The sequence below is a fragment of the Zootoca vivipara genome, chromosome 2 (assembly GCF_965207765.1).
Source record: "Zootoca vivipara chromosome 2, rZooViv2.hap1.1, whole genome shotgun sequence".
Classification (NCBI taxonomy): Eukaryota; Metazoa; Chordata; class Lepidosauria; order Squamata; family Lacertidae; genus Zootoca; species Zootoca vivipara.
The window spans coordinates 60,928,540-60,954,191 of record NC_142584.1 but is presented as its reverse complement, the minus strand read 5'-3'; the positions used below and the strand labels follow the sequence as shown (position 1 = coordinate 60,954,191).

Below are 25,652 nucleotides of genomic sequence, written 5' to 3'. Positions count from 1 at the left end.
AGAGAACAAAAGAGTCTTTGCTGGAATCCTGAAATGCCTGCCACAAATGTGGCGCTCGCCTTTGATTCTCCATCAGCCTAAAGGCACTATATTCCTCTGTCACTTCTTGATTGCTCTGGTCTATCATTTAGTTTTTGGCTGCAGCCTCTGATTATATTTTTGGGACTCGGGAAGAAGGGAACGGGGTGGGAGGGGGACGGGAGGGGGGAGCCAACCCACTGTAGAGAGAAAGAAACAGAATGGGAAAATAGAGGAGGAGGAGGAGAAGGAGGAGAAAGAGAGCAAGCCAAGCAGAAACCCAGCCCAGCGAACCTCTGAACGGTTTCCTGTTGCCTCCTTCTAAAACACTTAGATTCCTTCAGACCCTTGAGAGAGGCTGAAGTTTTCTCAGCTCCACTGTCCTTGAGGTATGGCATCAAATCCTCCTTTTCCATTCTCTGCTCTTTCTCATTCCTCTCTGTTATGATGCTACGCAAGCGGGTCATAGTTTGCCAAAGATCTAACATCGGCACATGACTTAACAGTGCTGGTGAAGGGGAGTTGTATTAATGTGTGGGAATCTTTTTGCATTTTCTTGACTTTCCATTCTTGAGAATTTTGCTTGCTGCACCTTACTTTTGTTCCTCAGTTCGAAAGCTATTCCCCACCCCCACCCCCACCCCATAGCTGAAGCATGTTAATAGGATTAGTTCGATGACATTTCAAAAAGAACAGGGTTTTGCTGCTTATTTCATTGCTTTTCGCTGCTCGCCATAAATATGTGTTTACCGTATTTATTGGAAGGAGATGACAGTAATTTTCAAGCTCTGTTGCTCTGTTGCTAGGATTTTGCAATTTAATTCCTCCCCAATAATAATAATAATAATAATAATAATAATAATAATAATAATAATAATAATAATAAGGTCCGGCACATGGAATGCAGCCTGTCATTGGTCACTTCAGTTTACGAGCTTCTAAGGAACTAAACTTGTCAAGAGAATGTTAGCACAACAATATTTTTCTTTCCAGAAAAAGGCATCAGAAGAAGAAAGTTATTGTTTTTAAAGTCTACTACCCCCTGCAATTGTTGTTATTTATCTCACTGATTTGCTTTTGGCAGAGTGACAGCAGTACAGAAGGAGGATGAATTTCAAGTCAGAATGTTTTGGTTTTTCTTAGGGAAAAAAAACAGTGGATGCTAAAAGGTATTTCATTGCCTTTAAAGGCAGCCGCTGCCTCCCCTGCTCTTACCCCAGAGAATAGTTCAGCTGCTCTTTTTTGTTGTTCCCTCTTGGAACAGTATTTTATTCCAAAAGGTTTGCCAAGAAAAAAGGCAGTTAATTTTGAATTGCGCAGGGAAATCTAAGCGCCTGGAGAAGTTTAATCTGGGGCAGATAGGAAAGAGCCCTGTTGCTCTGAGCAGTCTATTTGTGTGCGTATTGGTGGGGGACAAGGGGAAATATAACAAAAATGCAATGGATTGTGACTCTGGAAGGGTGGCAAAGTTGAAGGGGAGATATTTTTATGTGTGTGTATGTGGAGGGGATTAAGGAAAGTGCATGCACGGTCCATGAATCAGTTCAAAAAAAGCCATTGTCTGCCACATAGGCAGAAGCAGGAGATTGGGGGTGGGGGGAAGATATCAACTTTTCAAACTTTTGCCAAGATCCGCCTACTGGGGTGGGGGAAAGCCGCTCTTCTCTTGTATGACTCTCCCACAATGGAATGTCGGCTTCCATGGAAACCCTTTCAGGGCCTTTTGGTTCAGGAGATGCAAGGCCTTTATGGCCTGAGACGTGGAAAGGAAAAGATCTGTTGAGCTGGAACTTTCCCCCTTTGCAGAATTTTAGATGTGGAAAAGTTCAAAGGTTTATTTTTTGGAGTGTTGCTTTCGGTTCTGAATTGCCCTATGCAGCATCCCCCCAAAAAAGAAAGGCACAACAGAGCGCCTCTTGACTTCTCCTCAGTTGTCCTTAAGTGACGTTTCCATCTATTATGGCAGAGGGGATCTCATAACACACACGTCTTCATGTCAGTAAAGTATTTCAGTTCACTCGCTATCATTAAAGCCAGAGCTTGGCTTCTGCAGAGGATCAGCCAGGGCTCCATCGGGGACTGTGTGTTCAATGCTTGAAACTCAGTTCTGGAATACATAAAGTAAAGTAAAGTAAAGGAATATATCTTCTGTGGAAGTGTCTTTACCACTAACTATGGTGGTGGTGGTGGTGGTAATTTATTTATATCCCCAGCCACTCTGGGCGGCTTCCAACAGAATATTAAAAACACGATAAAACATCAAACATTAAAAATTTGCCTTCAGATGTCTTCTAAAAGTCAGGTAGTTGTTTATTTCCTTGACATCTGATGGGAGGGCATTCCACAGGGCGGGGGCCACTACCAAGAAGGCCCTCTGACTGGTTCCCTGTAACCTCACTTCTCGCAGTGAGGGAACCGCCAGAAGACCCTCGGCGCTGGACCTCAGTGTCCAGGCTGAACGATGGGGCTTGAGACACTCCTTCAGGTATGCTGGGCCGAGGCTGTTTAGGGCTTTAAAGGTCAGCACCAACACTTTGAATTGTGCTCGGAAACGTACTGGGAGCCAATGTAGGTCTTTCAAGACCAGTGTTATATGGTCTCGACGGCCACTCCCAGCCACCAGTCTAGCTGCTGGTCTGTTCCCTGCCACTCCAGATTAAGATGTAAATCTTCCAGAGCCCCAGCTCTAGGGCAGCCACACTGTTAAATGGTATAGCGAAAGAACAGCAATTATGCCCAACAGTTATTTATGTCAGCTACATTCATGCCAGCTGTTTATATCTTGAAACAAAGGGCTATGATTAAACAAACCAGCCTTTAATTATCTTTGTCTGTGTGGTACTTGATAGTTTAGGCATTCTTTATAACTTAAGAAAGTTGCTGATATCTTTTTGCACTGGAGGAGGGGTGAACTGTAGGGGTTTCACAGGTGGTGAGTATCTGGGCTTCCGTCCAGGCCAAACTTCCGGCCACTTTCCTCTTGGGACAGACTGCTGGTAGCTGACAACATGAATGCTGAGCAGCTGGCCTTGCTTTCATCATGGTGCCGCAGAATCCATAAAATAACATGACCCAAAATAACTGGAAAATTACAAGCAAAGCGAGCCCGACTTTCTAGTGCTGGATATCTCAGACAGGATTTAAAATTTAGTCAGGTCCATCCATCCATTTATCTGTAAGCTGCCTTGAGTCCCAGTCTAAGGGGAAAGCATTATTATTATTATTATTATTATTATTATTATTATTATTATTATTTATTAGCATCCACAATTGTGCCAGGGCACCACTTCTGCTGAGATACAGGACATCTCCCCAGAGGCCCATGAGATGGCACAGGGACTTCTGGAGCAGTGTCTTATTTCCTGGTAGGAGGGATATCTAGAGTAGTGTTTCCCAACCTTGGGTCTCCAGCTGTTTTTGGACTACAACTCCCATCATCCCTTGCTAGCAAAACCAGTGGCCAGGGATGATGGGAACTGTAGTCCAAAAACAGCTGCAGACTCAAGGTTGGGAAACACTGACAGAGAGAACAGAACATAACTTCCTTGTGCTACTTTTGTCTCCATAAATGCCAACAAGAAGTCGGCACTGTCTGCACTGAAATGAACACGAGAGAATTGTTCTCTTGCTCCTTCCTTGCTGCCAGACATCCCTTTCAGGGGAAATGGAAGATCACCCAGCACACCAGGGAGTGGAGCGAAGTCCTTGCAGGAACCCAAGTGTACAACTCCTCTTAAGCCAAAACATTTTAAGGGGACCCACTGAGGCCCTCTTACTTGAGAGACCCCGCCCCACAATAGGGAGCTGTTGTTGTCCCACCTACAGTCCCAAGCTCAGGTTTATTAGCCCAATGAAAATTATGCCCCAGACAGCACATTAAATATCATAACGGTGCATGCGATTTTTCTTTCTTTCATAAACTATTTGCTAAATCAGACTGGAAAGAATTTAGCTTGTGCAGCCAAGGACTAGCAATAAAGAGCTAGATCATATCCCTGATGTTACAGTCATAAAAAGCTTCTTTCCCCTTATCTTTACCATGAAAATTACCTGCTGCTTTCCTCTGCCCTTAAGCCTTGGATATTCTGACAACGTATCATTTTCTCTCCAGATAAAGCCACACATGTTTGATATTAGGGAACTGAATTATTGGGTAGTTCTCTTGAACGAGTTCTTAAAATGATGACACTTTATACAGTGCTTCTGCCAGAGCAGACTAACATCAGCTTGTTTTTACAGAGGAGAAGATTAAAGAGATCACCATTTGCTGGCAGGAAAAGGACTTCCTGTGTGTGCCTAGCAGTACAAAGTGGAGTCAGAAATGGAATCTCCCTCCTGAGCTCCTTTGGGAGGAAGGACAGGATTGATAATAATAATAATATCCAACCATTTCCCAAGCTTTTCTTTGCTCATAGTATTACATCTTCGTAAGCTTTTCGCTAGTGTAGCTGTTGAAACATGGAGCTACTAGCAGTGGCGTAACGCCCTTTGCCAGCGCACAGATAAGATGAGAGCGCATGTGCCCCAGGCAGGAGCAGAGCATGCTCATCCAGCCCTTGCCACTGATGCCGCTGGGTGGGTGATCACGTGTTGTGCGGGAGCAGGTTGTGGAGGGTGCCCTTCACCCTTCATCCTCTGGACTCCCCAGCCCCTATCACCGATGGGCGACCTCTGCTGTGCCGGGCAGGGGCGGGACGCGCAGAGGGTGATCTTCATCCTCTGTGCTCTCCAGTCTCTGCTGCCGGCAGGGTATAAGGGTGATCTCAGCCGGGGGGGGGGAATCCTGGTTCATGCCCCTCGCCCAGGGCAACGTCCCCCATGCCCCCCCACTCTACGCCACTGGTTACTAGACAGTTTTTAATGTTGTAAATTGCTGCTTGGGTTAAATAATTGGAAATGAAATGGTGATGCAATCAGTTTCCCTGAAGATGAACAAGAGAGGGTTAAATGCATAAGAAAAGCTCTGCTAGATCAGGCCAGAGGCCCAGCTGGTCCAGCATCCACAAGATGCTAATGGGAAGCTTGCAAGCAAGCAAGACAGCAGCACTCTCCCCTCCCACGGCTTTCAGCAAACTTGTATTCTGTTCATGGAGGCAGAATGCGGCCCTCAGGGTTAGTAGCCACGGGTAGCCTTTTCCTCCACGAGGTTTCAAAGCAAGCTGCACTGCGTTTATTTATTTTTGAACAACTTTTTATGGGGTTTTTATAAACAGCAAGCTCACTTTAAAAGAATTACCGTTGCAGCAATAGCTATCACACGCCCCCCATTTCATTTATATATTTTTTAAAATGTGGCATAGCACTTCAAGCAGGACCAGATAGCTGAGCCCACTCTTTATTTAAACTCCCTCTAATTCCACGGTGTAGGGTTATTCTCTGGCATTGTGAGAAATTCAGCTTGGTGCTTCTGTGCCTCACCGCCACCAGGTACACTTGCCAGGGCCCAGTGACAGAGGAGGCTGACCATCAGAGATCAATTGCCCAAGGCTCCCTCAGCCTGGCTCAGTGGACTTCCTCCCATGTTAGTGGCTGTCTGTGGATTGCAAGCTACAAGCACAAACCTCTCGCTCATGGTACTCATCTGCAAACCTTGGTTTGCGGTTTGAAGGCTTTCTCCATGAGCAACAGTTGGAAAAGGGATCCGTTTTGTTTAGGATCCTGATCAGGGTAAAGGACCCCTGGATGGTTAAGTCCAGTCAAAGGCGACTATGGGGTTGCGGTGCCCATCTCGCTTTCAGGCTGAGGGAGCCGGCGTTTGTCCACAGACAGCTTTTCTGGGTCATGTGGCCAACATGACTAAACCACTTCTGGCACAACGGGACACCATGACGGAAACCAGAGTGCACAGAAAAGCCATTTATCTTCTTGCCGCAGTGGTACCTATTTATCTACTTGCACTGATGTGCCTCTGAACTGCTAGGTTGGCAGGAGCTGGGACAGACCAACAGGAGCTCACCCCTTTGCACAGATTTGAACTGCCGACCTTCTGATCGGCAAGCCCAAGAGGCTCAGTGGCTTAGACCACAGCACCATACTAGTCAACTTAACTGATTGATAAAAAGCCAATCCTCCAGAAACATTTGTCTCTATCTGAACACTCATAAGGCTTCTTGCACCCTCTCAAATCTGCACCAGAGGGTTTGCTGAACTCTCCAGAACAGAGGGCAACAGCAGAAAGTGGGAATTAGTGAGAATTACCTTCCTTCCCAGTCCATTTGCAGAAATTTCTGCTGGAGCAATGAGTTGGCCACGAACAGAAGGACCCAACTAGAAGCATCCCTTCATAAACGCTGCATTTGAGCCATATTCATATAATGCTGCTACATGGACAGGTGTTGCACAGCTCTTCTCAGAAAGAAAAGGCTCAGGATAAGTGAGCCTATTGATGACTGTACACACTATGGTAGCTTTTTAAGAGTTACATGAATTGGCCACATGGGTTAATCCCCCCCAACATGCCAAACCAGGGTTGAAAGAGGAGTTAGTATGAAGGTTGTGAGAAAAGGGGTACAGGCTCTAGCCTTGGTCCATGACTCTGCATCCTTTAAATGAGATAGAATGTGAACAAAGAGGACAGCAAAGAAAAATGTGTTTGCAGTCATTTCAAAGCCTGGATGATGATTGTTATCCTTCCTTGGGAAAAGGCAGAGAAAGCAGTTCATGCTGTCCAGAGGAAGCCACCAATGCTAACCTTAGAGAGAGGGGAGAGAAGACTATCTCTGTTAAGAGATGCTTGAGATATGCAGTTGATAAAAGGCAGTCACCAAAGCCACCTAAATGGCAGGTGCGGAAATAGGATCACATCTTTTCAAAGCTCTTTTAAGTAACTCTGGTCTCATTAGTCATTATCATCATCAGGTGCTGTTTTGCATAGGAACATATGTCAAAAGGAAAGAGCAAGGAAAGGTGGCCTGGCGTACGTGTTCTGCAATGGACTCTAGGCATTAAAGACAGCAAGGCAAAATGGTGGAGTCCATTAGGACAAAAGAAACCCTCACGACAGCCTATGTGCTGCATTCCAGATATCACAGGGCCCCAGGGGAGATGTCCTGGTGGGAACCTTCCTTAGCTCTGCAGCAGCTACCAGTTTCAAGCCTATTCTGGGTATAATGTGGACTTGAATGCTGATTTAAAGTGGGGATTCAATATTCCACTGTTCCTGGTGGACTATAGACCACAAGGCAACAAAGAGGTTCATGTGGCACACCCAAGGGAAATTGCCAGGACAGTGAGTTTATGCAAACTGCCACCTCGTGCACTTTCCCTTTTACAGGAAGCTTTCCCTGGGATTTTGTGTCAGATGCAGTGGTGTAGTAGTGGTAAATATTGAAGAGTTTATCATGACAATCTTCATAGCCACACCCTCAAGGAGTGTCCAAAAGTACAGGCAGCTGCATTGATCCCTATATTTATGCGTGCATATATGTGTGTAACACACACACACACACACACACACACACACATATCAAAATGTAGAAGTACATAGCCTATCACCAAATTTATTAGAATGAATATGACCACAATCCAATGTAATTTCCTGGTAATAAGCACCATTGAGTTCAGGGAAACCATGCATAGGTTTGTAGCCATGTCAATCAGAAACGTGAACCATCTTGCCAACAAGTGTTGCCATTTAACCTGCTAGCATGAAGTAAGAACCCCAAACCAAAAGAAAGAAGTTTCCATCCTCTCCTTGATTATTTTCCTCCTCCTCTGACTCCCTCTGTGCTAAATTGACACAAACAAGCTTGAAAGCTTATTAACATTATTACCACTCACTTGCAAGGAGAGTGTGTCAAGTACTGCACCCTAGCACCCCAGCAGATGACATCATTGCTCTTGCATTTTCCTACAGCACTCCCAACCCCAATTAGATCATGGGGAAAAGTCGACAATTCTGCAGGATAGGAGTGTAGCTGTGGTTATTTGGGGGGGGGGGGCTCTGCACATGCTGAGAAGCTGTCTTTTCCTCCCATGAGATATATAGAGAAATCATTCCAGTTAAAGAAAAGCATGGGATCCTTATCAAATATCAGCACCATTTATAGAACCAAATACCAACCACAGCCTACACAGCAAGCCCTGGCTGAAACTAAACACAGAATCTGTTTCTTCTGTAGTTCAAATTGGGATAGTGACGTTATTTGAAGTTCTTTTTCCTTTGGACAACTAGCTTTTGCATCTGTTCTGTGTTCCAACCTACTCCTGCAAAACAAGAGTGTTGGAGAAGGGGGATTGCGTCTGCATTCACGACGATATGAATGCATGTGCATTAATCCACTTTGCAGATCCAAACTCTTGAGTCTTGGCACTGAAAAGCACGTTCTTGGGCTGAGCCCCTGTGAGCCCCGGGTCTGGCTCAAATTAAGCCCCAGCAGCATGCCTTGAGTCATTTGATTTTCTACAGATAGCCGTGGGATGGTTGCTGCACAGATCTCCATTTCGAGAGCATCACACTATGCATTTGACACCTCTATTGCAAAGTACCAAGGGTACAGCTGGAAGGCCTCAGCCAAAGCAACTCCTCTTGGGGGAAAAAATAAGTCTCTTATGGAGGCATTTCTGGACATTTTTGTTTTTCAAATAAACTTGTTTCCTGTCTCCAGCGACAGACGTTTATGTAAAGCTTGTTTGCTCAGAGAGTTGATCCATGTCCCTTCTACCTCCAAGCACAACAGTGGCTGTTCTCAGTGTTTGCTGGCCTGCTGTCAGTTGGGTTCCTATACCTCAGCACAGCCCCGGGCCTTGAAATCTGATATTCTCTGGGGCAAGGAATATCACTAGAGATCCTCGTCCAATATTGACCAGGCTGGCTCAAGGGGTGTTGTCTTCTGAAAGCAGCCCCTTGACACCTGGCTCGTAGCTGCTGAACCTCAGCGAAGTTGTCGGACCTTGGTCATCAGTGGACCTCGGAAGCAAGGCAAGAAAAGCCCTGCTAGTCAAAGCACAAGAAAATCCCTTGTAAATCCAGGAGGAGGGAAACAGCCAGATGCAGCTGTACTTTTCCACCCCCAAAAATGCCATTTCAAAGGGGAAGAGCTATTGACCTCAGCTTCAGGTCTTGGCAGTGACGAAGGATGCTTTCACCAGCCTCCAGAGCAAATAAAGGCAAGAGGAAAGGACTTGGTGTACTGACTAGCAGGAGAAGAGGTGGGGGCAGAGGAAAGGGCTGTCTGCATTAGACAGCCGCCAAGTCAATGGGAAATAGGCCCCCTACATAGCCAACATGGTACTCTCCAGATGTTGTTAGACTGCAACTCCCATCAGCCCCAAGCAGCCTGGTCAGGGATGGTGGGATATGTACTTCAAAGCATCTAGAGGGCACAAAGTTGCTTACTCCTGCCTTCCTCTATACTCACCAGAAAGTGTCCGTGATTTTGCATGAAACCAAGCTGCATCTTCATGAATGGCTATATTTCTCTTACCATGATCTAACCATATACACAAAAAATACATCATGCAAAACATGCTGGAGGCTGCAGCATGAACGTTTTTAGAAAGTTACAGTGCAAATATTGCTAAAGCCTGCTACATTTGGCATAAATAAAAGCTGAGGTGGAAACTTCAGACATCGGACTTTCTGTAGTGCATTGAAGACAACATGTTTGGAAAACGATTCCACGTTTTGGGTGCAAAGGGAGCATGCTGCAACCTGCCATAGAAATGCCAGGAAATGCATTCATATTAGATCTGCAATATGAATAAGGTTGCATTTAGGTGTGAAATATGTTTGTAGGTAGGGAGCTACTTTGCAGAGTTCAAATTCTGAAAGTACTAAGTTGGAGTTCAGAATTCTATATTCCGCAGTTTAAGACTTGGGAGACTTCTGGTTTGTAAAATATTCCACTGTTGGATAAATATTTCACCCAGGCTTGCACTACAAATGAAAAACAACAACAACACTGCCAGTGTTGTCTTTATATTTTGTCATTCATCTGTCGCGTGAACCTGCTACCAATAGGGAAGGTCATTTGTGAGAGATCTATAAGCATCAGTCTCATAATCTTATTGTGAATACAAATTCCATATTCTCCTGGATTTTCCTTCTTTGTTAGAAGTGATCAATGAACAATAGATTGTATCTGAGCAATTGAAGAGGCTTTTGGCAAAAGCATGTTGTATCGGTTGGTCTGGATTTCCAAATGCCCACCAGTTTGTACCCACTAGTACTCTGTGAGTGGTTTTTCAGATTAGCAAAGAGTTCATATATCATTTTACAGTCAACACATTCAGATTCTTGCCTGCATGCTAGGCACAGCAAGAGATTCCCCTTTCTTCACAGTTCATATCACTTTTCATGGACACAGTTCTACAAACTGCATCTGGAGTATACAAGATTGGTCCATATAGGAACATTGTCTATCTGTAGCAACACTCTACTCATAGGAAAATAGGTGAAGGCCTGAAAACTCTCAGCAGGAAATGTATAGACCTGTAGAAGAAGATTCTGCAGTCACAGCCTCTGCTGTATGCCAGACTGCAGCAAAGCAAAGAATTTAATCACTCAGGATTTCCTCAGTTTGTTTCCCCAGGGCTTTCTGGCAAGGTCTTCCTTGGGCAAGGATGGACATGCCTTAACGCTATTGCATTAGTTTGAAAGATAGGACTTTGCACCAGCAGGAAGATGGTTTGGACATTACATGATGCAGAGAATAACGCTGACTTCCACTTTTCCACCCTTATTTTTTCCCCTTCTGAAATATTTCTGGTTCCCAGTAAAACTTTCATGCTTTTGTTTTTAAATCCAAAGGATATTTCAATTCTTCTATGGTTATCTGTTATGCACACTTCTGAAATGTAGTTAATAGGAAAAAAGCTCGTTTTAGGTCCTTTATTTTCCCCTGCTATCCACAATGTCTGAAACAGATATTATTGCTGAAACATTAACAGGTAATGTTTATGGATGCCAGGTTTCAGCCCAGAAATAGTGTCTCCTCTCCCGCCAACCTCTCCTGCCACATTTTCCTTCTTTGCTTGTAAGGGGGGATCAAGCTTGCCTTGCTAGGTCCAGGAAGTCAGTGGATGGGGGTCATTGTGGCATTCAGCCTTACAATGGTGGCCTCCACAAGGCCACCAAGTTCAATGAAATTTACTCACTGGACATGTGCTTGGTCAGGGATTTCAGCCTGAAAGTTAAGGAAGAACTTTCTGACATTAAGAGCTGTTAGACATTGGAACCATAGCTGCCAAGTTATCCCTTTTTTAAGGGATTTCCCCTTATGCTGAATAGGCTTCCTCACGAGAAAAGGGAAAACTTGGCAGCTATGATTGGAACCAACTCCCTTAGGAGACTCCCCTTCATTACAGGTTTTGAGGCAGAGGTTGGGCGGCCAGTTGTCATAGATGTTTTAGTTGAGATTCCTTTGGGGTCCCTTCCAGCTGTACAATTCTTTGATTCTATATATTGTCGAAGGGAGAAAACTCTAGGTATAATCCTTCCATCACCTAATGTTAATCAAGTTCATGCATGAATTGTTCTGCAGAAGACTTTGGCTTTAAGTTCAAGTCATTTTCATTACTCCCATTTCTTTCTTTTTTGAAGCATCCTTGCAGGTCAACAGTGTCAACTATGTCAAAAGCCTTACCTACTCTTACTTATCCTTCGTATAATAAGAAACAGTAACATGAAAAAGTGGTGTTGTGGTTACAATGTTTTACTTAGCACATGGCTCAAATCCTCATTTGAGCTTGCCATGATTTAGGGCCACTCACTATCTGTCAGCTTAGGTTGCTGTGAGAATATAATTGGGGGAGAATCAAGCATGCCACCCTAAATTCCTTAGAGGAAGGGTGGAATAAACTGCCATAAAGGAAAATGATAAACTGACTCTCGTGCAATAAAGCCCACTAATACAGTAGAATACAATACTCAATCCCCACCCTAATATAAGTCAAACGTTTCCTCTTCTCTCTCCAGACTTCAAAGAAAGATGCGGGCCTGGATTTTCTTCCTCTTCTGCCTGGCAGGCAAGGCCCTGGCAGCACCGGTAAGTATTGAACTTGGATCAAATAAAATTTTAAAACCTGTTTCCTAGAATAAATTTCTGCCCCTCCTGCTTGGGCAAGGCATGAGAAAGGATTGCCACATTTTGACTTTGATTTTCCCTCCCCTTCTTGGTGCCAGGAAAAGATGGTTCAAACTAGCAAGATACCTTTCAAATTCTAGAAATGGGGTTGTTGTTTCTGGAAATATGGAAAGGAGAGACTATAAATGGGGGGCATATACCAAGCCCTGGTTTTCTTGTTTTGTTTCCACCTGGCTTTGGCCCACCATTCCTTCCCTTGGCCACAGCCGTTTTCCTCTCCTAGACCTCTGCTTCTTCCAAGTCTCCTCCCATTTGCCATCTTTCCTCTGTCTCCAGTTTCATCTGCCCCCTTCTTTCGGACCCCTAAAGCCTCCACATCATATGCATTTTTTTGTTAGAACAGAGTTTGTGATGATGGCATCACATTACAAACAGAAAAACTTGTAGGGGGGTTACAGGAAAGCCACACAAGTGCTCCAAGAAGGCTGCACTCACATGGTAGTTTATTCCGTTTTCATGACTTTCCCCTAACTGTTAAGTTCCACAATATATTTGAGCTGCCACACGACATAAAAGCAACTTCTGGAACTACAGTGGAATATAGTACAAGTTTGGTGCTCATTTCCATGCTATTTGCTTTCAGAAAAGATCTGTTTGCAAATAATATGGAAATGAATGCTAAACTTGTGCTAAATTGCATGGTAGTTCGATTATGCAGTCGTACCTCGGAAGCTGAACAGAATCCATTCAAGAAATCCGTTCGACTTCTGAAACATTCAACTTCCAGAGCACGGCTTCTGATTGGCTGCAGGAAGCTCTTGCAGCCAATCAGAAGCCCCATTGGACGTTGGGCTTCTGAAAGAATGTTTGAAAACCAGAACATTCACTTGCGGTTTTCAATCGTTCAGGAGCCAGAACGTTTGACTCCCAAGGCGTTCGGGAGCCAAGGTACGACTGTATTCTGCTATAGTTCTAGAAGTGGCTTTTACATCATATGAAAGCCCAAGTACAGTTGTGCCTTGGCAGTCAAACGGAAGCCATTCCAGAAGTCTGTTCACTTTCAAAACGTTCGAAAACCAAATCGCAGCTTCTGATTAGCTGCAGTTAGGAAAATGGAATAAACTGCTCTGTGAACTCAGGCTAAGTCAGAACAAGCATGGATGCCCACACACCACAATCCATCCTTCTCAGATGACTGTATTGAAAAGTTTGATTCTTTTCAAAGTCACTGCCAAAACTGTGCCTTAGGGACAGGTGTGCTGTAAGTGTTGCTGGCAAAGTCCATTGGGTGGTGCCCAAGTTAGTGAGCAACAGGAATTCACGGACCTTAACGCTTTGAATTCTAAGTGTGTGTGTGTTTTAAATAAAGTTGGGCCAAGGATATTTGAGTGCCTTCAAGTCTATTAAGGAATGAGATACGGCAAGACAAGGAGCTCCATAGACTTCAGTGGGGCCTGCTTGGTTCTAACTGTGGCAAAGGGGAGCATTATCCAGAAGGTCTCACACTTTCTTCCTGCTGGTTGCAGCACTTGGGTAGGGTAGCAGAGGAGCTTTGTACACGTGTGTGTGTTTGGTCACTGCAATAGGAGTGGAGCTTCAGGCACAAGGTTGAGGGGAAACCCTGCAGTAGAGCTACCGTAGTACAGGAGACACATCCACACCTGACTTCCTTATTTCTTCCTTGCAGCAGGATGCTCTACCAGAGGAGATGGAAGTAGTAGAGGACCCTACAATAGAGGTACGAAGTGATGCAATACCCCCCTCTTTTTATGTGCTTTGTGGGAGCAGATGCATTGGAAGAGGTGGGATAACGACTGATGAGAAGTTGTATGACCACCACCCAAACAAATCGGGATGCATGCTCAGCAAACAGGTGGTCTGGAAGCAACCTAACACATTTTCTGTGGCGTATACGTTCAATGGACTGCAAGCTGCTTACGCCATAAAAATGTGTTAGTCTTTAGGTACCTCAAGAGTCTTTGCTCTCTTTTTTTGCTAAAACAAACTAACACAGCTATTGCTTCAGATCAAGATTGGCCTTTTTATTCCTTTTATTATGAGTGAAGAGCTTTCAGACTGCTTGCTTGACATTTAAGGGTGATCAGAAGAGGAACGGAACTGCAGTTGGAAGCACTGTTGAGAGGTGGGGCCTATAACTCAGTCACAGTGTGGAACGCTCTTGTTCAGGTTTCCAGCTAGCCACCAGTCAGCCATACCTCTCCTAGGACACTCCATTCCATTCCATTCGCCCCCAACCTGTTTTCTGTATCCTCCCCCCCCCCCACAACAACCAGTTGTGCCCATTGAGCATGTTCAGTCCTCACTGAATTGCTCAAGAGTCCCCTCCCGCTTTTATGGTTCACTTCCTAAAAATTGTGCTTCTCCAAATCTCCCTCAAAGACTCTTGTGCTATTTGGCTACATTTTAGAGTATGAACTCACTATTGGCATATAGTATACTAAATACCTCAAGGACCACCTCTCCCCATATGAACCAACTCGGACCATCATCTGAGGCCCTTTTTCATGTGCCTCCTTCATGAGGGGCCAGACGGTGGCAACATGAGGTGGTTCCCCATTTGTGGAATGCTCTCCCCAGGGAGGCTTGCCTGGCACCTTTGTTACATATCTTCAGGTGCCAGGCAAAAACATTCCTCTTCTCCCAGGCTAATTAAATAATCTATGGCCTTTTAAATTGGAGAGGGGTGTTGTTTTTGTTTGTTATTATGCATTTTCAACCACCCTGTAATCTTGAGGTGAAGGGCTGTATAGAAATTTTATTATTAATAATAATAATACCTCAAGTTGGCTCTTCTTTCATGAAAGGAAATTAACTCTAGAGACATTTCCCTGACCTCTGGCTTCCTAATGCTGTGAGTCTCTCCTTGAACAGCCTATTTGAGTGGGTATGGTTTCTATGTCGCAACAGGTTTCCAGGTTGTCATCAACCAGAGCACAACAATAGCTGACCTTATTCCACCTCTCTTCCCAGGAACCTGTGGGTGTCAACCCTGTTCAGGTGGAGGTTGGAGAGTTTGAAGAGCCCACTGTGGATGCGGAGGAGATTGTTGCTGAAAGTAAGCAGTACTCTGGATATTATACTTTAAACCTGCAGACATGCAATGTTTTATTTGGACACGTAATATAAGCAGGGCCAGCCCAAAACATTTTGGCACCTGAGGCAAGCCATAAAATGGCATCCCAACACCAGGGAAGAAGGACTGAGTGAAGATCTACACCAGGAACAAAGGGGAATAAAGCTCTACATTGAGAACAAGGGCGGGAATCAAATCAACTTTTTCCTGCGGGTTGAAGTGGGAATCAGAGGCAGGGAAAGGGAAGGGGCTGGATTCTTGCAGAGCCCAGGAGTCCCTAGAGGACAGCCCCCACCATTTCCTCCTGGGAGGTGGGAAGAGACAAGCAGCACCTCCTATTCACCAAGAGACCACTGTGGAGATGACACTGGTGGCAGCGGCAGGCTGCTGAGGAGGGGGAAGATCTGGCCTCCAAGGAGCATGTCACAGCTGTTGCTCCCACTGTGGCAGCAGCAGCAGCAGCAGCAGCAGCAGCAGCAGCAGCAGCAGCAGCAGCAGCAGCGGGCAACACATTCCTTGGAAGCCAAATCTGCTGCCCCTCTAGATCCTGCCATCTGAGACAGTCACCTCACCTTGCCTCAAGGGTGGACCAGCCCTGTATATAAGAATGCATATTTTATAGAAATGCAAAAAAACTGAAGAAAAGGGGTTGTTGTTGCAGCCGCCCTGGTATGTTCCAGCCAGATGATGTTTCTTGCCACTGTCATTTAAGTCCCGCCCTCCCAGGCTGTGGTCCCCAATCTTACATCCTGAAGACCCAACAGCATCACACTCTCCATAGGCTGTTTTAAGTTTCAAGGGGTATCACTTTAAAGAACCACATAGGGAAGGAAATGGCCTGTAAACAGCATGCTCCCTCTGAGGCCGGTCCTCACTCCATTTCAGCCATGCAGAGTGTGTTTACAGATATCTATCTGTTTTTTAGGCTAGGGAAAGATTTATGATGGTGGCAGTTAAGGTATCACTCTTTCAGAAGAGAATGCTGACACTTGCAACTTAACTCCAATACATCAGTTAAGCAATTCTGGTCATTCTTGTGCTGCCCTAGTTAGAGACAAACATAGACTATTGGACTATATGCCTTGCTCCATAAAATAAATATGTTAGCCTAGCCTACATCTGAAACACTACGCTGGATGGCTCAGACACTACTGTTGGTGAAAAGGCTGAGTATATCTCTCCATAGTTTTCCAGGTTTTTTTTTTTTTATGATGAGGAACCACTGACACTGTTTTGGCTTCACAAATTGCTTTTTTTCTGGTCTTGCTTAGATCCTTGCCAGAACTATCACTGCAAGCACGGCAAAGTCTGTGAACTGGACGAGAACAACACCCCTATGTGTGTGTGCCAGGATCCTTCCAGCTGCCCAGCCAGCACTGCAGTGTTTGAGAAGGTGAGAAGAGAAGATGAGTGAAGTCAGGCCAATAGAGCAAACTGACGAAAGTGGAGGTCTTGGGAACAGTGATTGCTTATAGCCCCAGTTATATCTTAGCTTTAGCATAGCGGCTGATGCACCTCTGAGGTTTCTCCCAGTAACACCTGTAACTTCTGGTTAGCGCATATCACATAGTTAAGTACCATGCTACCAATGAAGGGTGTGTTGCAAGTTTGGTATATAGCCACGTCATCCAACCCGGCAGTATGAAAGGAAGCTGCATGAATTACTGAGAAAGGGATGTGAGCAATGACAGGAGAGTGGCTACCATGCCACTGGACAGAATGAGTGCAGCTGTCAGCGGTTGCACTCAAGAGGGTGAGATGGATGAGGAGTGATGGAGATCACTTCCTTCTCCTGATGCTGCAGGAAGAGGAGAACGCAGCATTGATTTACAGCAGGGGTTTGAGGGGGATGAGGAAGGACACAGCAAGAGACGAACAATATAGTTGGGAAGTGTTAGAAGAAGGGGGGGAGATTGCGACACTGCAGCCAGCTGACACGTTGTCACTGGTGAGTATTTCTGATCCCCCTTCTCCCATAATATGGCATTCATTAAGGGTGCAGGAGCAATGGAATTGGAGACATTTGGCCACAAGCAGCCACCATAAAGGGAGAAGCTGTTGCTAGGAAGGGAGGAGAAGGGGCCCAGTTTGGAGCAACTCCATTGTTAAGGCCTGTTGCGTTCTTTTGTCTCTCCCTATTAGGATTGACTAAAACTTATTAAAAAGAACTCTACCTTGTTTTCTCAGTTCTTGCTGCAACCGGGGGAGGAATAGCTTTCCTGAAGCCCTGACAGAGCCTTGACAGCAGCTCGTCATTCTTCTGAGTCTTTCAGTGTTTTGTTTTGTTTTTTTTAAAAAAAATACAACTGACTACCAAGTCTTCTTTGACAGCCTATGACACATGGAGTGAGAGGCCCTGCCTGGCAGTAGTTCTTCCCCTACCTGATGGGTCAGTGCCAAGGGCATTACTGGAGGACAGCAGCTCCATCTCCTGGCACTCTAAAATCTACACGCAACCGCCAGGAAATAAAGATTATTACTTGGGAGTGCAGTGACAAAGATATGCTGACCCCATCAAATCCAGGGTTGCAGTCCTTAAATTAATCCAAAATGGAGTTATGGGCTGGATAAGACTTACCAAGTAGAGGCTTTATGAATACCTGACAGACATTTGAGCTTGTCTAGCACTGGAAGGTGATTGATGTTTTCCTAGATGGGGAGAAAGACAGATCCATGCTGCGTTTCAGTACTTCATCTTTCTAATGCAACTCTACCCTTTTCACAAAGGTATGTGGCACTGACAACAAGACCTATGACACCTCTTGCCACTTCTTCGCCACCAAATGCACTTTGGAGGGAACCAAGAAAGGACACAAGCTCCACCTGGACTACATTGGACCTTGCAAATGTGAGTTTTCATCCTTATGCTGCAGAACAAAATCCATTCCGAAGACAACTAATCAACACCTGCTTTTCAGATGTTGTGGCACTACAGCTCCCATCATCGTTGACCATTGGCTATGCTGCCTAGTGCTGTTGGGAGCTGTATCGTGACATCATCTAGAAGGCATCACATTGGCTACACTTGGCCTAGCTTCAACTATATTTTCAGAATCAGTGAATCCATATGATCTATGGAATAGCAAAAACACTGCATCAAGTTACCGTATGTTGGCATGGAAATACATGGAGATCTACATGATCAATGTGGGTCACAAATAAATAAGGCTTGGGTGATGGACATCCTGCGGACTGTTCATTCACAGGGGTGTGTAACACTAGCACCTGCCAAAAGATGGAGTTTTAAAAAATAAAATACTTAGGTCATACTGTGACAATGCAGAATGTGCCTGCATTCATAACAGTCAAGCGACAGATTCTGGGAAATGTGCTGAGAAAACTGACCCGTAGGTCAGCCCAAAGGCATCTACCATCTTGGTTACCTCAGCCATTGTGTTCACTGGTCCAATAAACCATGAACAAACCTTGCCTAGAGCTTGTGGTTTGTCTGTCGTGAGACAAACCACAAGCCTGCTTTGGGTTGGTATGCTAATCCAAACCTCAACTTAGCCCCAGATAACAAGACAAAAGCAGAACCAGGGGAGAAGCGCTGTGCTTGAGATTTCGGCTCTGGGAACCTACACATTTGCTAGTCTGTGCTGTGCCATGGCTTGGCTTAGCATTACATGTGAACTCGGTCTCTATCAGAGAAAGGTGTCTTGGACTCCATTAATCATCTGCACCTGAAGAAACGGGAATAGCTAGGAAATCTCTGTAGAGCTACAGCAACACATCTGAAGTCACAACCTTGATCTCTATCTAGCCAAGATTTTCATGACCCTGCTCACTGGTAGTCGGGTTTTATAAAGTTTTCATATTTCATTCCATGCTTCATAATTGCAGCTTATTTTGGGTGTAAGATTTCACAGGGGGGGAGAAAAGGACACAATCAGTTCCTCAGGTCTGATGGTCACAGAATGCATGGTCAAGATGGTTCTGCAGTGTTGGGTGTTGGCCTTCAGCTTCATTTGGTCCCTAACTTTAAGGCAAACGAGATCCTCTGTATCCTGGAAATAGAAAATGTGATCCTGTAAATAGAAAATGGTCTACAGTATTTACAATGCTGAAAAGTTCTGCTATAGGCAAGTGATAAAGTACTCATTCAAGAGCCTTTTTGTCTCCAGCATCTTTCTACGTCTATCTCTAACCACAAGCCTGTATGATGAGACAGCTTCTGTTTTGCAGGCATTGTCCTTGCCCTCGCTCAAGGTCTCCACAGTTGCTTCAGTGGCTGTGATGATTTCCTGTTTCCAGGGGCTCCACTATGGATGCCTTGTGCAACTAACAATCTCTCATTTAAGCATGCATGCAAACATGTTGAATAAATTGTAAACATATCACCAGCCCAACTTTTGGGCAGATGGGATGGGGTTAGATCAGGTCGGAACACAGAATGTGTGGTCAAGGTGGCTTAACTGTGTGTTGGCAGGATATTTTTATTTTCAAGTGGTCTCTAAGTTTAAGGCAAGAAGTGGCCTTTGCAACCAACAAAAAGAAATACTTTAATATCTTCTCCTCCAGACTGGATTAACGTGATAGCTAACAAATATGCCATTAGTCAAGTAAGTCCTGGATTAATTTAAAACAAACAAACACAGACATTTAAGCACTGAACCCATGGATGGTTGATAGAGTTAGATAAATGTTTTCCTGGAATGCTATTTTCTGCTGCTTGTGAAAGGCAAGCTTATACTTTCCTATTTTGTACAAAATGAAAAACTTAAGAAGGTAAAAAGTTCAAAGACAAACAAATCTGGATCATCCCACAAGCTGTTTATTGTCTCAGGTTAATCCTAAAGTTGGTTCTAATGTCAGGGTGTAGAAAGAGAGTACTGTCTCAAAGAGATTTTGGGGATGTTTCTATGGGGATGAATGGCGTCCCCATAGAAACTTGCAGAATGGGCCTTTTTTGCATTGTTAGCAAAAATAAAATATGTGTAAACTTTTTGAATGCAGTGGCTCTCTTTGCTATAATGCGTATCGCTATCTAATAATTTCTGTGCCATTGTTAGGTGGAGTCAGTGTTTCATTGAAATGGACTTATGGTTACAGACAAAAAACATGGCGTGCCCTTGACTGTAAATGAGCTGATGGGTCTCTGGTTGGGTTTCAGTCATTCCTGAGTGCCTCGACACCGAGCTGAGTGAATTCCCCCTGCGTATGCGTGACTGGCTGAAGAATGTTCTGCTCACCCTGTATGAGCGGGATGAAGACAACAACCTCCTGACCGAGAAGCAGAAACTCAGGGTGAGCTACAGTTCCACAACCACCCCCATAGCTTACAATGGTACACAAATGTGGAGTCTTCCTACATTGTTATTTTTCATGGTTATGGATCTACCACCTCATCACACCAAGGCCAACGCATCATATCACATCACACACTACTGAATATAGGCTGCCCACCCATTTAAAGAAAACACTCCCCCCCCCCAACAAGTGCACCTAATATTTTTCAAGTTTATGTCTAAACATAAAGCATATGAATATAGCAACTGTGTTTTAAAACATGTGTGTCTCACCAGCGCACCCATTAAAGCCAGGATTTACATCTGTAACAGATTCATACCCAGCACTCACTTCTGGCAAGTCTAGTTTTTCTGCCACACAATGCATGGCATGACCTTAGCTGCTCAAATGTGGTGTGCAGCATGCCATTTGCAAAGCCTGTCCTGTGTCACCAGCCATTGTGTGTCTTGCATTACCTTCATATGCTGGAAACTTCTCTTGGACAGCATGTACATTTCTGCCAGTAATTCACTGCTCTGTGGCTCTTCTTTGGCCATCTCAGGATGAAATACAAGCTATTGCCCACTTTACCCCAGGAGAAAGGCTCTGATGGTAGCTTCAGACTATTATTTTTTTTTTAATGCAAATTGTATCTTGATGAATAGGTGAAAAAGATCCATGAGAATGAGAAGCGCCTGGAAGCTGGGGACCACACAGTGGAACTGCTGACCCGTGATTTTGAGAAGAACTACAACATGTACATCTTCCCTGTGCATTGGCAATTTGGTCAGCTGGACCAGCATCCCGTCGATGGGTATGTACCCACCCAATTCCCTGGCCTGTGATAAACACTAGCAGAGACAAGTCACATTTGTATTAGATCACTAGCAAAATTTTAGGTTTTATAACCTTCATTAGCCCTCATCAAGCAAGGCTTAAAATAATAGATAGCCTAGGATACAAGAACCAAGTACCTTATTTATCTTAGGTGTAAAATAGCCTGCACTCAGCTCTTTGAAAAGCTACTTTGTTAGCAGAGTTAAGAGTGGTGTTTACTATGAAAGATGGGCACCTTCCCTTACTGCATGACTGTGCCACAAATCAAGCATTTGGCTTTCAGACTGCTAAGCAGTACATCCTTCAGCTTCTCAGGATTCCTAAATTTAACTTTTAAAAAACAGAAAAGGGAGTGTCTGCTGAAGGCTCTGGTATCAACAGCGAGTACAGCCCATCCATTTAAAGGGCTGGTTCTAAATCTACATAATGTCCTTCAGGTTTGGGTAATGGAATGTTTTGCAGGTCCTTCCATTTCTTCGATAAGACTACTCCACAAAATGAGAGAGATTTCCCAAAGAACAAGATATCTTTGGTATATAAAGCCTGATCCATGCATTCTCCAAATGGCATGGTGCATCATGACTGCATCCCGCGATGCTCTAGTAATGTACGAAATGAGAGAATCACAGGAGAAGAATGGAGCACATGGAAAGTTCCTACTTTTGTTTTTGTTTCCTTTCATACATTACTAGACTGGCACAAGTCAGGGGGTTGGAGCAGATGCCCATTGGGTCCCTTCCAGCTCTTATGATTCTATGATAGGTCACAGATACAGGAAACTGACGTCCATGAAGCTTGGGTAATGTATGACTAGGAAACAGGCCTCAGTCCAATATAAAAGGGGGACATTGCTGCCAGGCACAAGAAGAGAGGGGGACACCAGTGGCTTGAATTGCCAGCATGGATTGACCTAGCCCAGGCATCCCCAAACTGCGGCCCTCCAGATGTTTTGGCCTACAACTCCCATGATCCCTAGCTAACAGGACCAGTGGTCAGGGAAGATGGGAACTGTAGTCCAAAACATCTGGAGGGCCAAAGTTTGGGGATGCCTGACCTAGCCCAAAGTTAAGCCCACAGATATGTGCTCATTGTCTTAATGGCACAATGGACCCAGAACATAGAAGCCTTCCTATTGAATGGACATGAGAATGAGCCCCAAAATATAAAGGAAGGGTATGATTGCGTGGGAGTGGAGGACCAGAGCAAAGGGATTGTTGCCTCTGTCCTTTCTGCCAATCTAGTGAAAGCTGCGGTCGATGGTAATTTTAGGATGTTGTTGTTGTTGTTGTGACCACCTTGATGCTCCTCCTTTCAGGTATCTGTCCCACACTGAGCTGGCGCCACTGAGAGCTCCCCTCATCCCCATGGAGCACTGCACCACCCGCTTCTTTGAAACATGTGATCTAGACAATGACAAGTACATCGCTCTTGAGGAATGGGGCAGCTGCTTTGGCATTAAGGAGAGTAAGTATACTGCACACCAGGGCTAAGGCATCGCTGGGACTTCACTAGAGGAAAGGGAGGGCCCCTCCTAATTCCAAACATCTCCAGATGATTCCAGACCAAGAGCACTAGGGAGACACACCAGAAATAAAAGCACTTGCATAAAAGGAGCTAGCCATGCCTAACACTGCAGTCCTCTAGTAAATCCCCCCTGAGTTCCATGGGTTTTAGTCCCAGGTAAGTGATTATAGGATTGAAACCAGAGCAACTTCATAAACTAGCCCAGTTGGTGGCACACCGGATGAGCGCTGGGATCTACTCTGGAACTCCTTGACAGTCTGCCTTTTTTATTTCACTTGTACCCCAATCTTTCTCCAAGGAACGAAAAGCAGCTCACCTTTGGTTGTCAGGCTGCCTTCCCTGTTAGACAACTTGTGGGGCTAACCCTGCTTAGCTTTGGCAGTGGGACCAGGTCGACACTCTGGTCAAGCTTCAGAGCTGGCCCATGCATTAGGTAGGGTGATGTAGCTGCCTCAGGCAGCAGAAATGCAAGAGGCAGCCATCAAAAAAGCAACCCAGGTAAGGGAAGTGGTGGTGGCAGGGCGGCACAGTATTGTGCTGCACAGCTTTGCTGCTGGGGAGCCCCTAAGGGTGGAGAGAGACTGGCAGAAAAGTTCTGCAGAACGCCTTACTCGCAGTGAGTCTCAGCGAGAGGGAGGTGCAGGGCCGGCTCTAGGTATAGTCCCGGTGGTGTGGGGTGTTAGGGTGCCGGGCCGGCAGGCGGGGCGCTGCGCGGCAAAGCCGTGTGGAAGCCATGCTGTGTGCTGCGAGGGCGGGGGCGACAGAGCGATCTTGCGCCCGACCTGCTCGAGACTGTCCTGGGGAGGTGTTTAAGAAGCCCTTGCAGGGTTTGCCCCTCTCCCTGCCCAGTGGCAAGGCTTTGAAAGGGCTCTTGCTTGAGGGGAACCCCTTCCGGAGCCTCACACCCCCGCCATGGATGCATTAACAGGATATCTCAGGTCACCCCTGCCAAGCACTCAATGCTATCTCTTCCCTCAGTAGGGCTGTATCCTGCAGAGAACTATGGCCCCATCTGCACTGTACATTTAAAGCAGTATCATATCACTTTAAACAGCCATGGCTTGCCCCAAAGAATGCTGGGAACTGTAGTTTGTGAAAGGTGATGTGAGTTGTTAGGAGACCCCAATTCCCAGAGTTCCCTGGAAAGATAGATAGATTGTTAAACCATTCCTGGGAATTGCAGATTTATGAGGGGAATAGGGGCCTCATAACAGGGTGTGGAAGGAACATCACCAGGCAAATGGGGTAGCTGGTTTGGGCAAGGGTGGTCAGCTGGGCGGGCTGGCAGGGATTAAGGGTGGATTTTTCAACAAACACTCACATACATATTGGGGAATTGCACTGCACAGATTCACACACAACGTGTTCTTACACCATGCCTTTCTTCTTCTTTTGCAGAGGATATTGACAAGGATCTCGTGATCTAAATTCAGCAGCTTCTGCTTCTGTTACCTACAGCTCCCATGTTTTCTTTTCCTTTTTTAACAATTTGGGGCTTTTTTGGTTGTTTTACCGGGGACAAGGTGCTAATATAGATCTAAACTTATATATTAACGGTGCTAAAAAAAAGAGAGAGAGACAGAAAAATTGTTAGTAGCCTAATCTATACCACTAGATTACTCTGCTCACGCACTCATCTGTGTGTTTCTGTTGTCCTCTTGATTTGATAATATCAGTACAGTGAAACAAATCCGCTTCTGTTCAAAGTATTGACCTCCTTCTCCTGGCCCTCTCTTTTTCTAACTTTTTTTTTTTAAAGAAACAAAATCTTAACATGTTTTTGGCTATTTAACTCTCAGGCTAAGGATCTCCAGACCAATTTACTCCCTAATTTCTAGAAGGCAAGTAAAGGAAAGTGTACCAAAAAGGGTGTTGGGAGACTGGGCTATACAAAGTCAAGTAGTGGGGCAATTGTTTTATGAAAGTTTAGGAGATCCGGATTTCAGACACTAGTAGGTTGGGGAAAGCGTACAGTTGGGTAAGGTCTACAAAATCCAAAATGGTGACTTTATGAATTCTGCAGTTCTCGAATCTGGCACCAACTTACCTGAAAGGAATGATTACAAGAGAGCAACTGAGATGCAAGGGGTGGGGGTGGGGACGAAGTCTTGTTAACTCCCACCTTTTAAAATAAAAAGTAAGAAAATTCTACCTGCTTCATTGCTGCGCAGTGGCTGTATTTTTTGTTGCTGTCTTTACCATGCTTTTAAAGTTAGATTTGGTGCTCATCTGTGTTTGGTGGTGCTTATTTTTCTTTTCGTAGTCTTTTTTCCTGCTGTGGTTTGTTTGTCAGTGAAATCCATTCTGAGGGGCAAAAGCACATTTCCCTAAGTCAAGTCATTCCCTCCTAGTCATCTGTGGTCATTCTAAAATACCCATCTTGCCTCCAAGGAATAACACTAGGCCTGTTCACATGTTAAGCTGGATGCGTGTACAAGTTTTGCGTGCTGAGGTACCATGACATCCCCCCAATAATTCACACTTCACACAATATTTTAATAGAAAAAAATTCCTTCAGTAGCACCTTAAAGACCAACTAAGTTTTTATTTTGGTATGAGCTTTCGTGTGCATGCACACGTTCTTCTTCTGAAGAAGTGTGCATGCACACGAAAGCTCATACCAAAATAAAAATTTAGTTGGTCTTTAAGGTGCTACTGAAGGAATTTTTTTTCTATTTTGCTTCGACTCAGACCAACACGGCTACCTACCTGTAACAATATTTTAATTTTAAGGTTTTTGGCATTAATTTGGCCACAACTTTATTTAAATACAACTGAATGTGAGTGGTTGCTTAGGCATTGGTTCTTGCCATCTGTCCCCTGTCTGGGACAGATCTGACTCCCTCTAGCCTAGTAGGGGAGCCAGTAGGTAAGCACCCTCTGAGAGAGGTCGGGGCAGGGACCCATGCCCTTGACCTCATCCC

The 25,652-nt window shown here is 44.9% G+C and overlaps 1 protein-coding gene across 2 annotated transcripts; it reads left to right on the top strand.

The window, feature by feature from the left end:
* Positions 1–365: 365 nt before the first annotated feature.
* On the top strand, positions 366–24,956 carry SPARC (secreted protein acidic and cysteine rich). Of its 2 annotated transcripts, none has more exons than XM_035105705.3 (10): positions 366–407; positions 11,936–12,005; positions 13,735–13,782; positions 15,036–15,120; positions 16,410–16,531; positions 17,866–17,986; positions 20,252–20,385; positions 21,033–21,181; positions 22,520–22,668; positions 24,127–24,956. In XM_035105705.3, exons 2-10 carry the CDS (start codon positions 11,949–11,951, stop codon positions 24,153–24,155), a joined length of 894 nt encoding a protein of 297 aa, XP_034961596.2. In that variant the 5' UTR covers positions 366–407; positions 11,936–11,948; the 3' UTR covers positions 24,156–24,956. The 2 variants fall into 2 exon arrangements, with proteins under 2 accessions (XP_034961596.2, XP_034961595.2); XM_035105704.3 differs by having other exon boundaries at positions 13,732–13,782.
* The last annotated feature ends 696 nt before the right edge of the window (positions 24,957–25,652 follow it).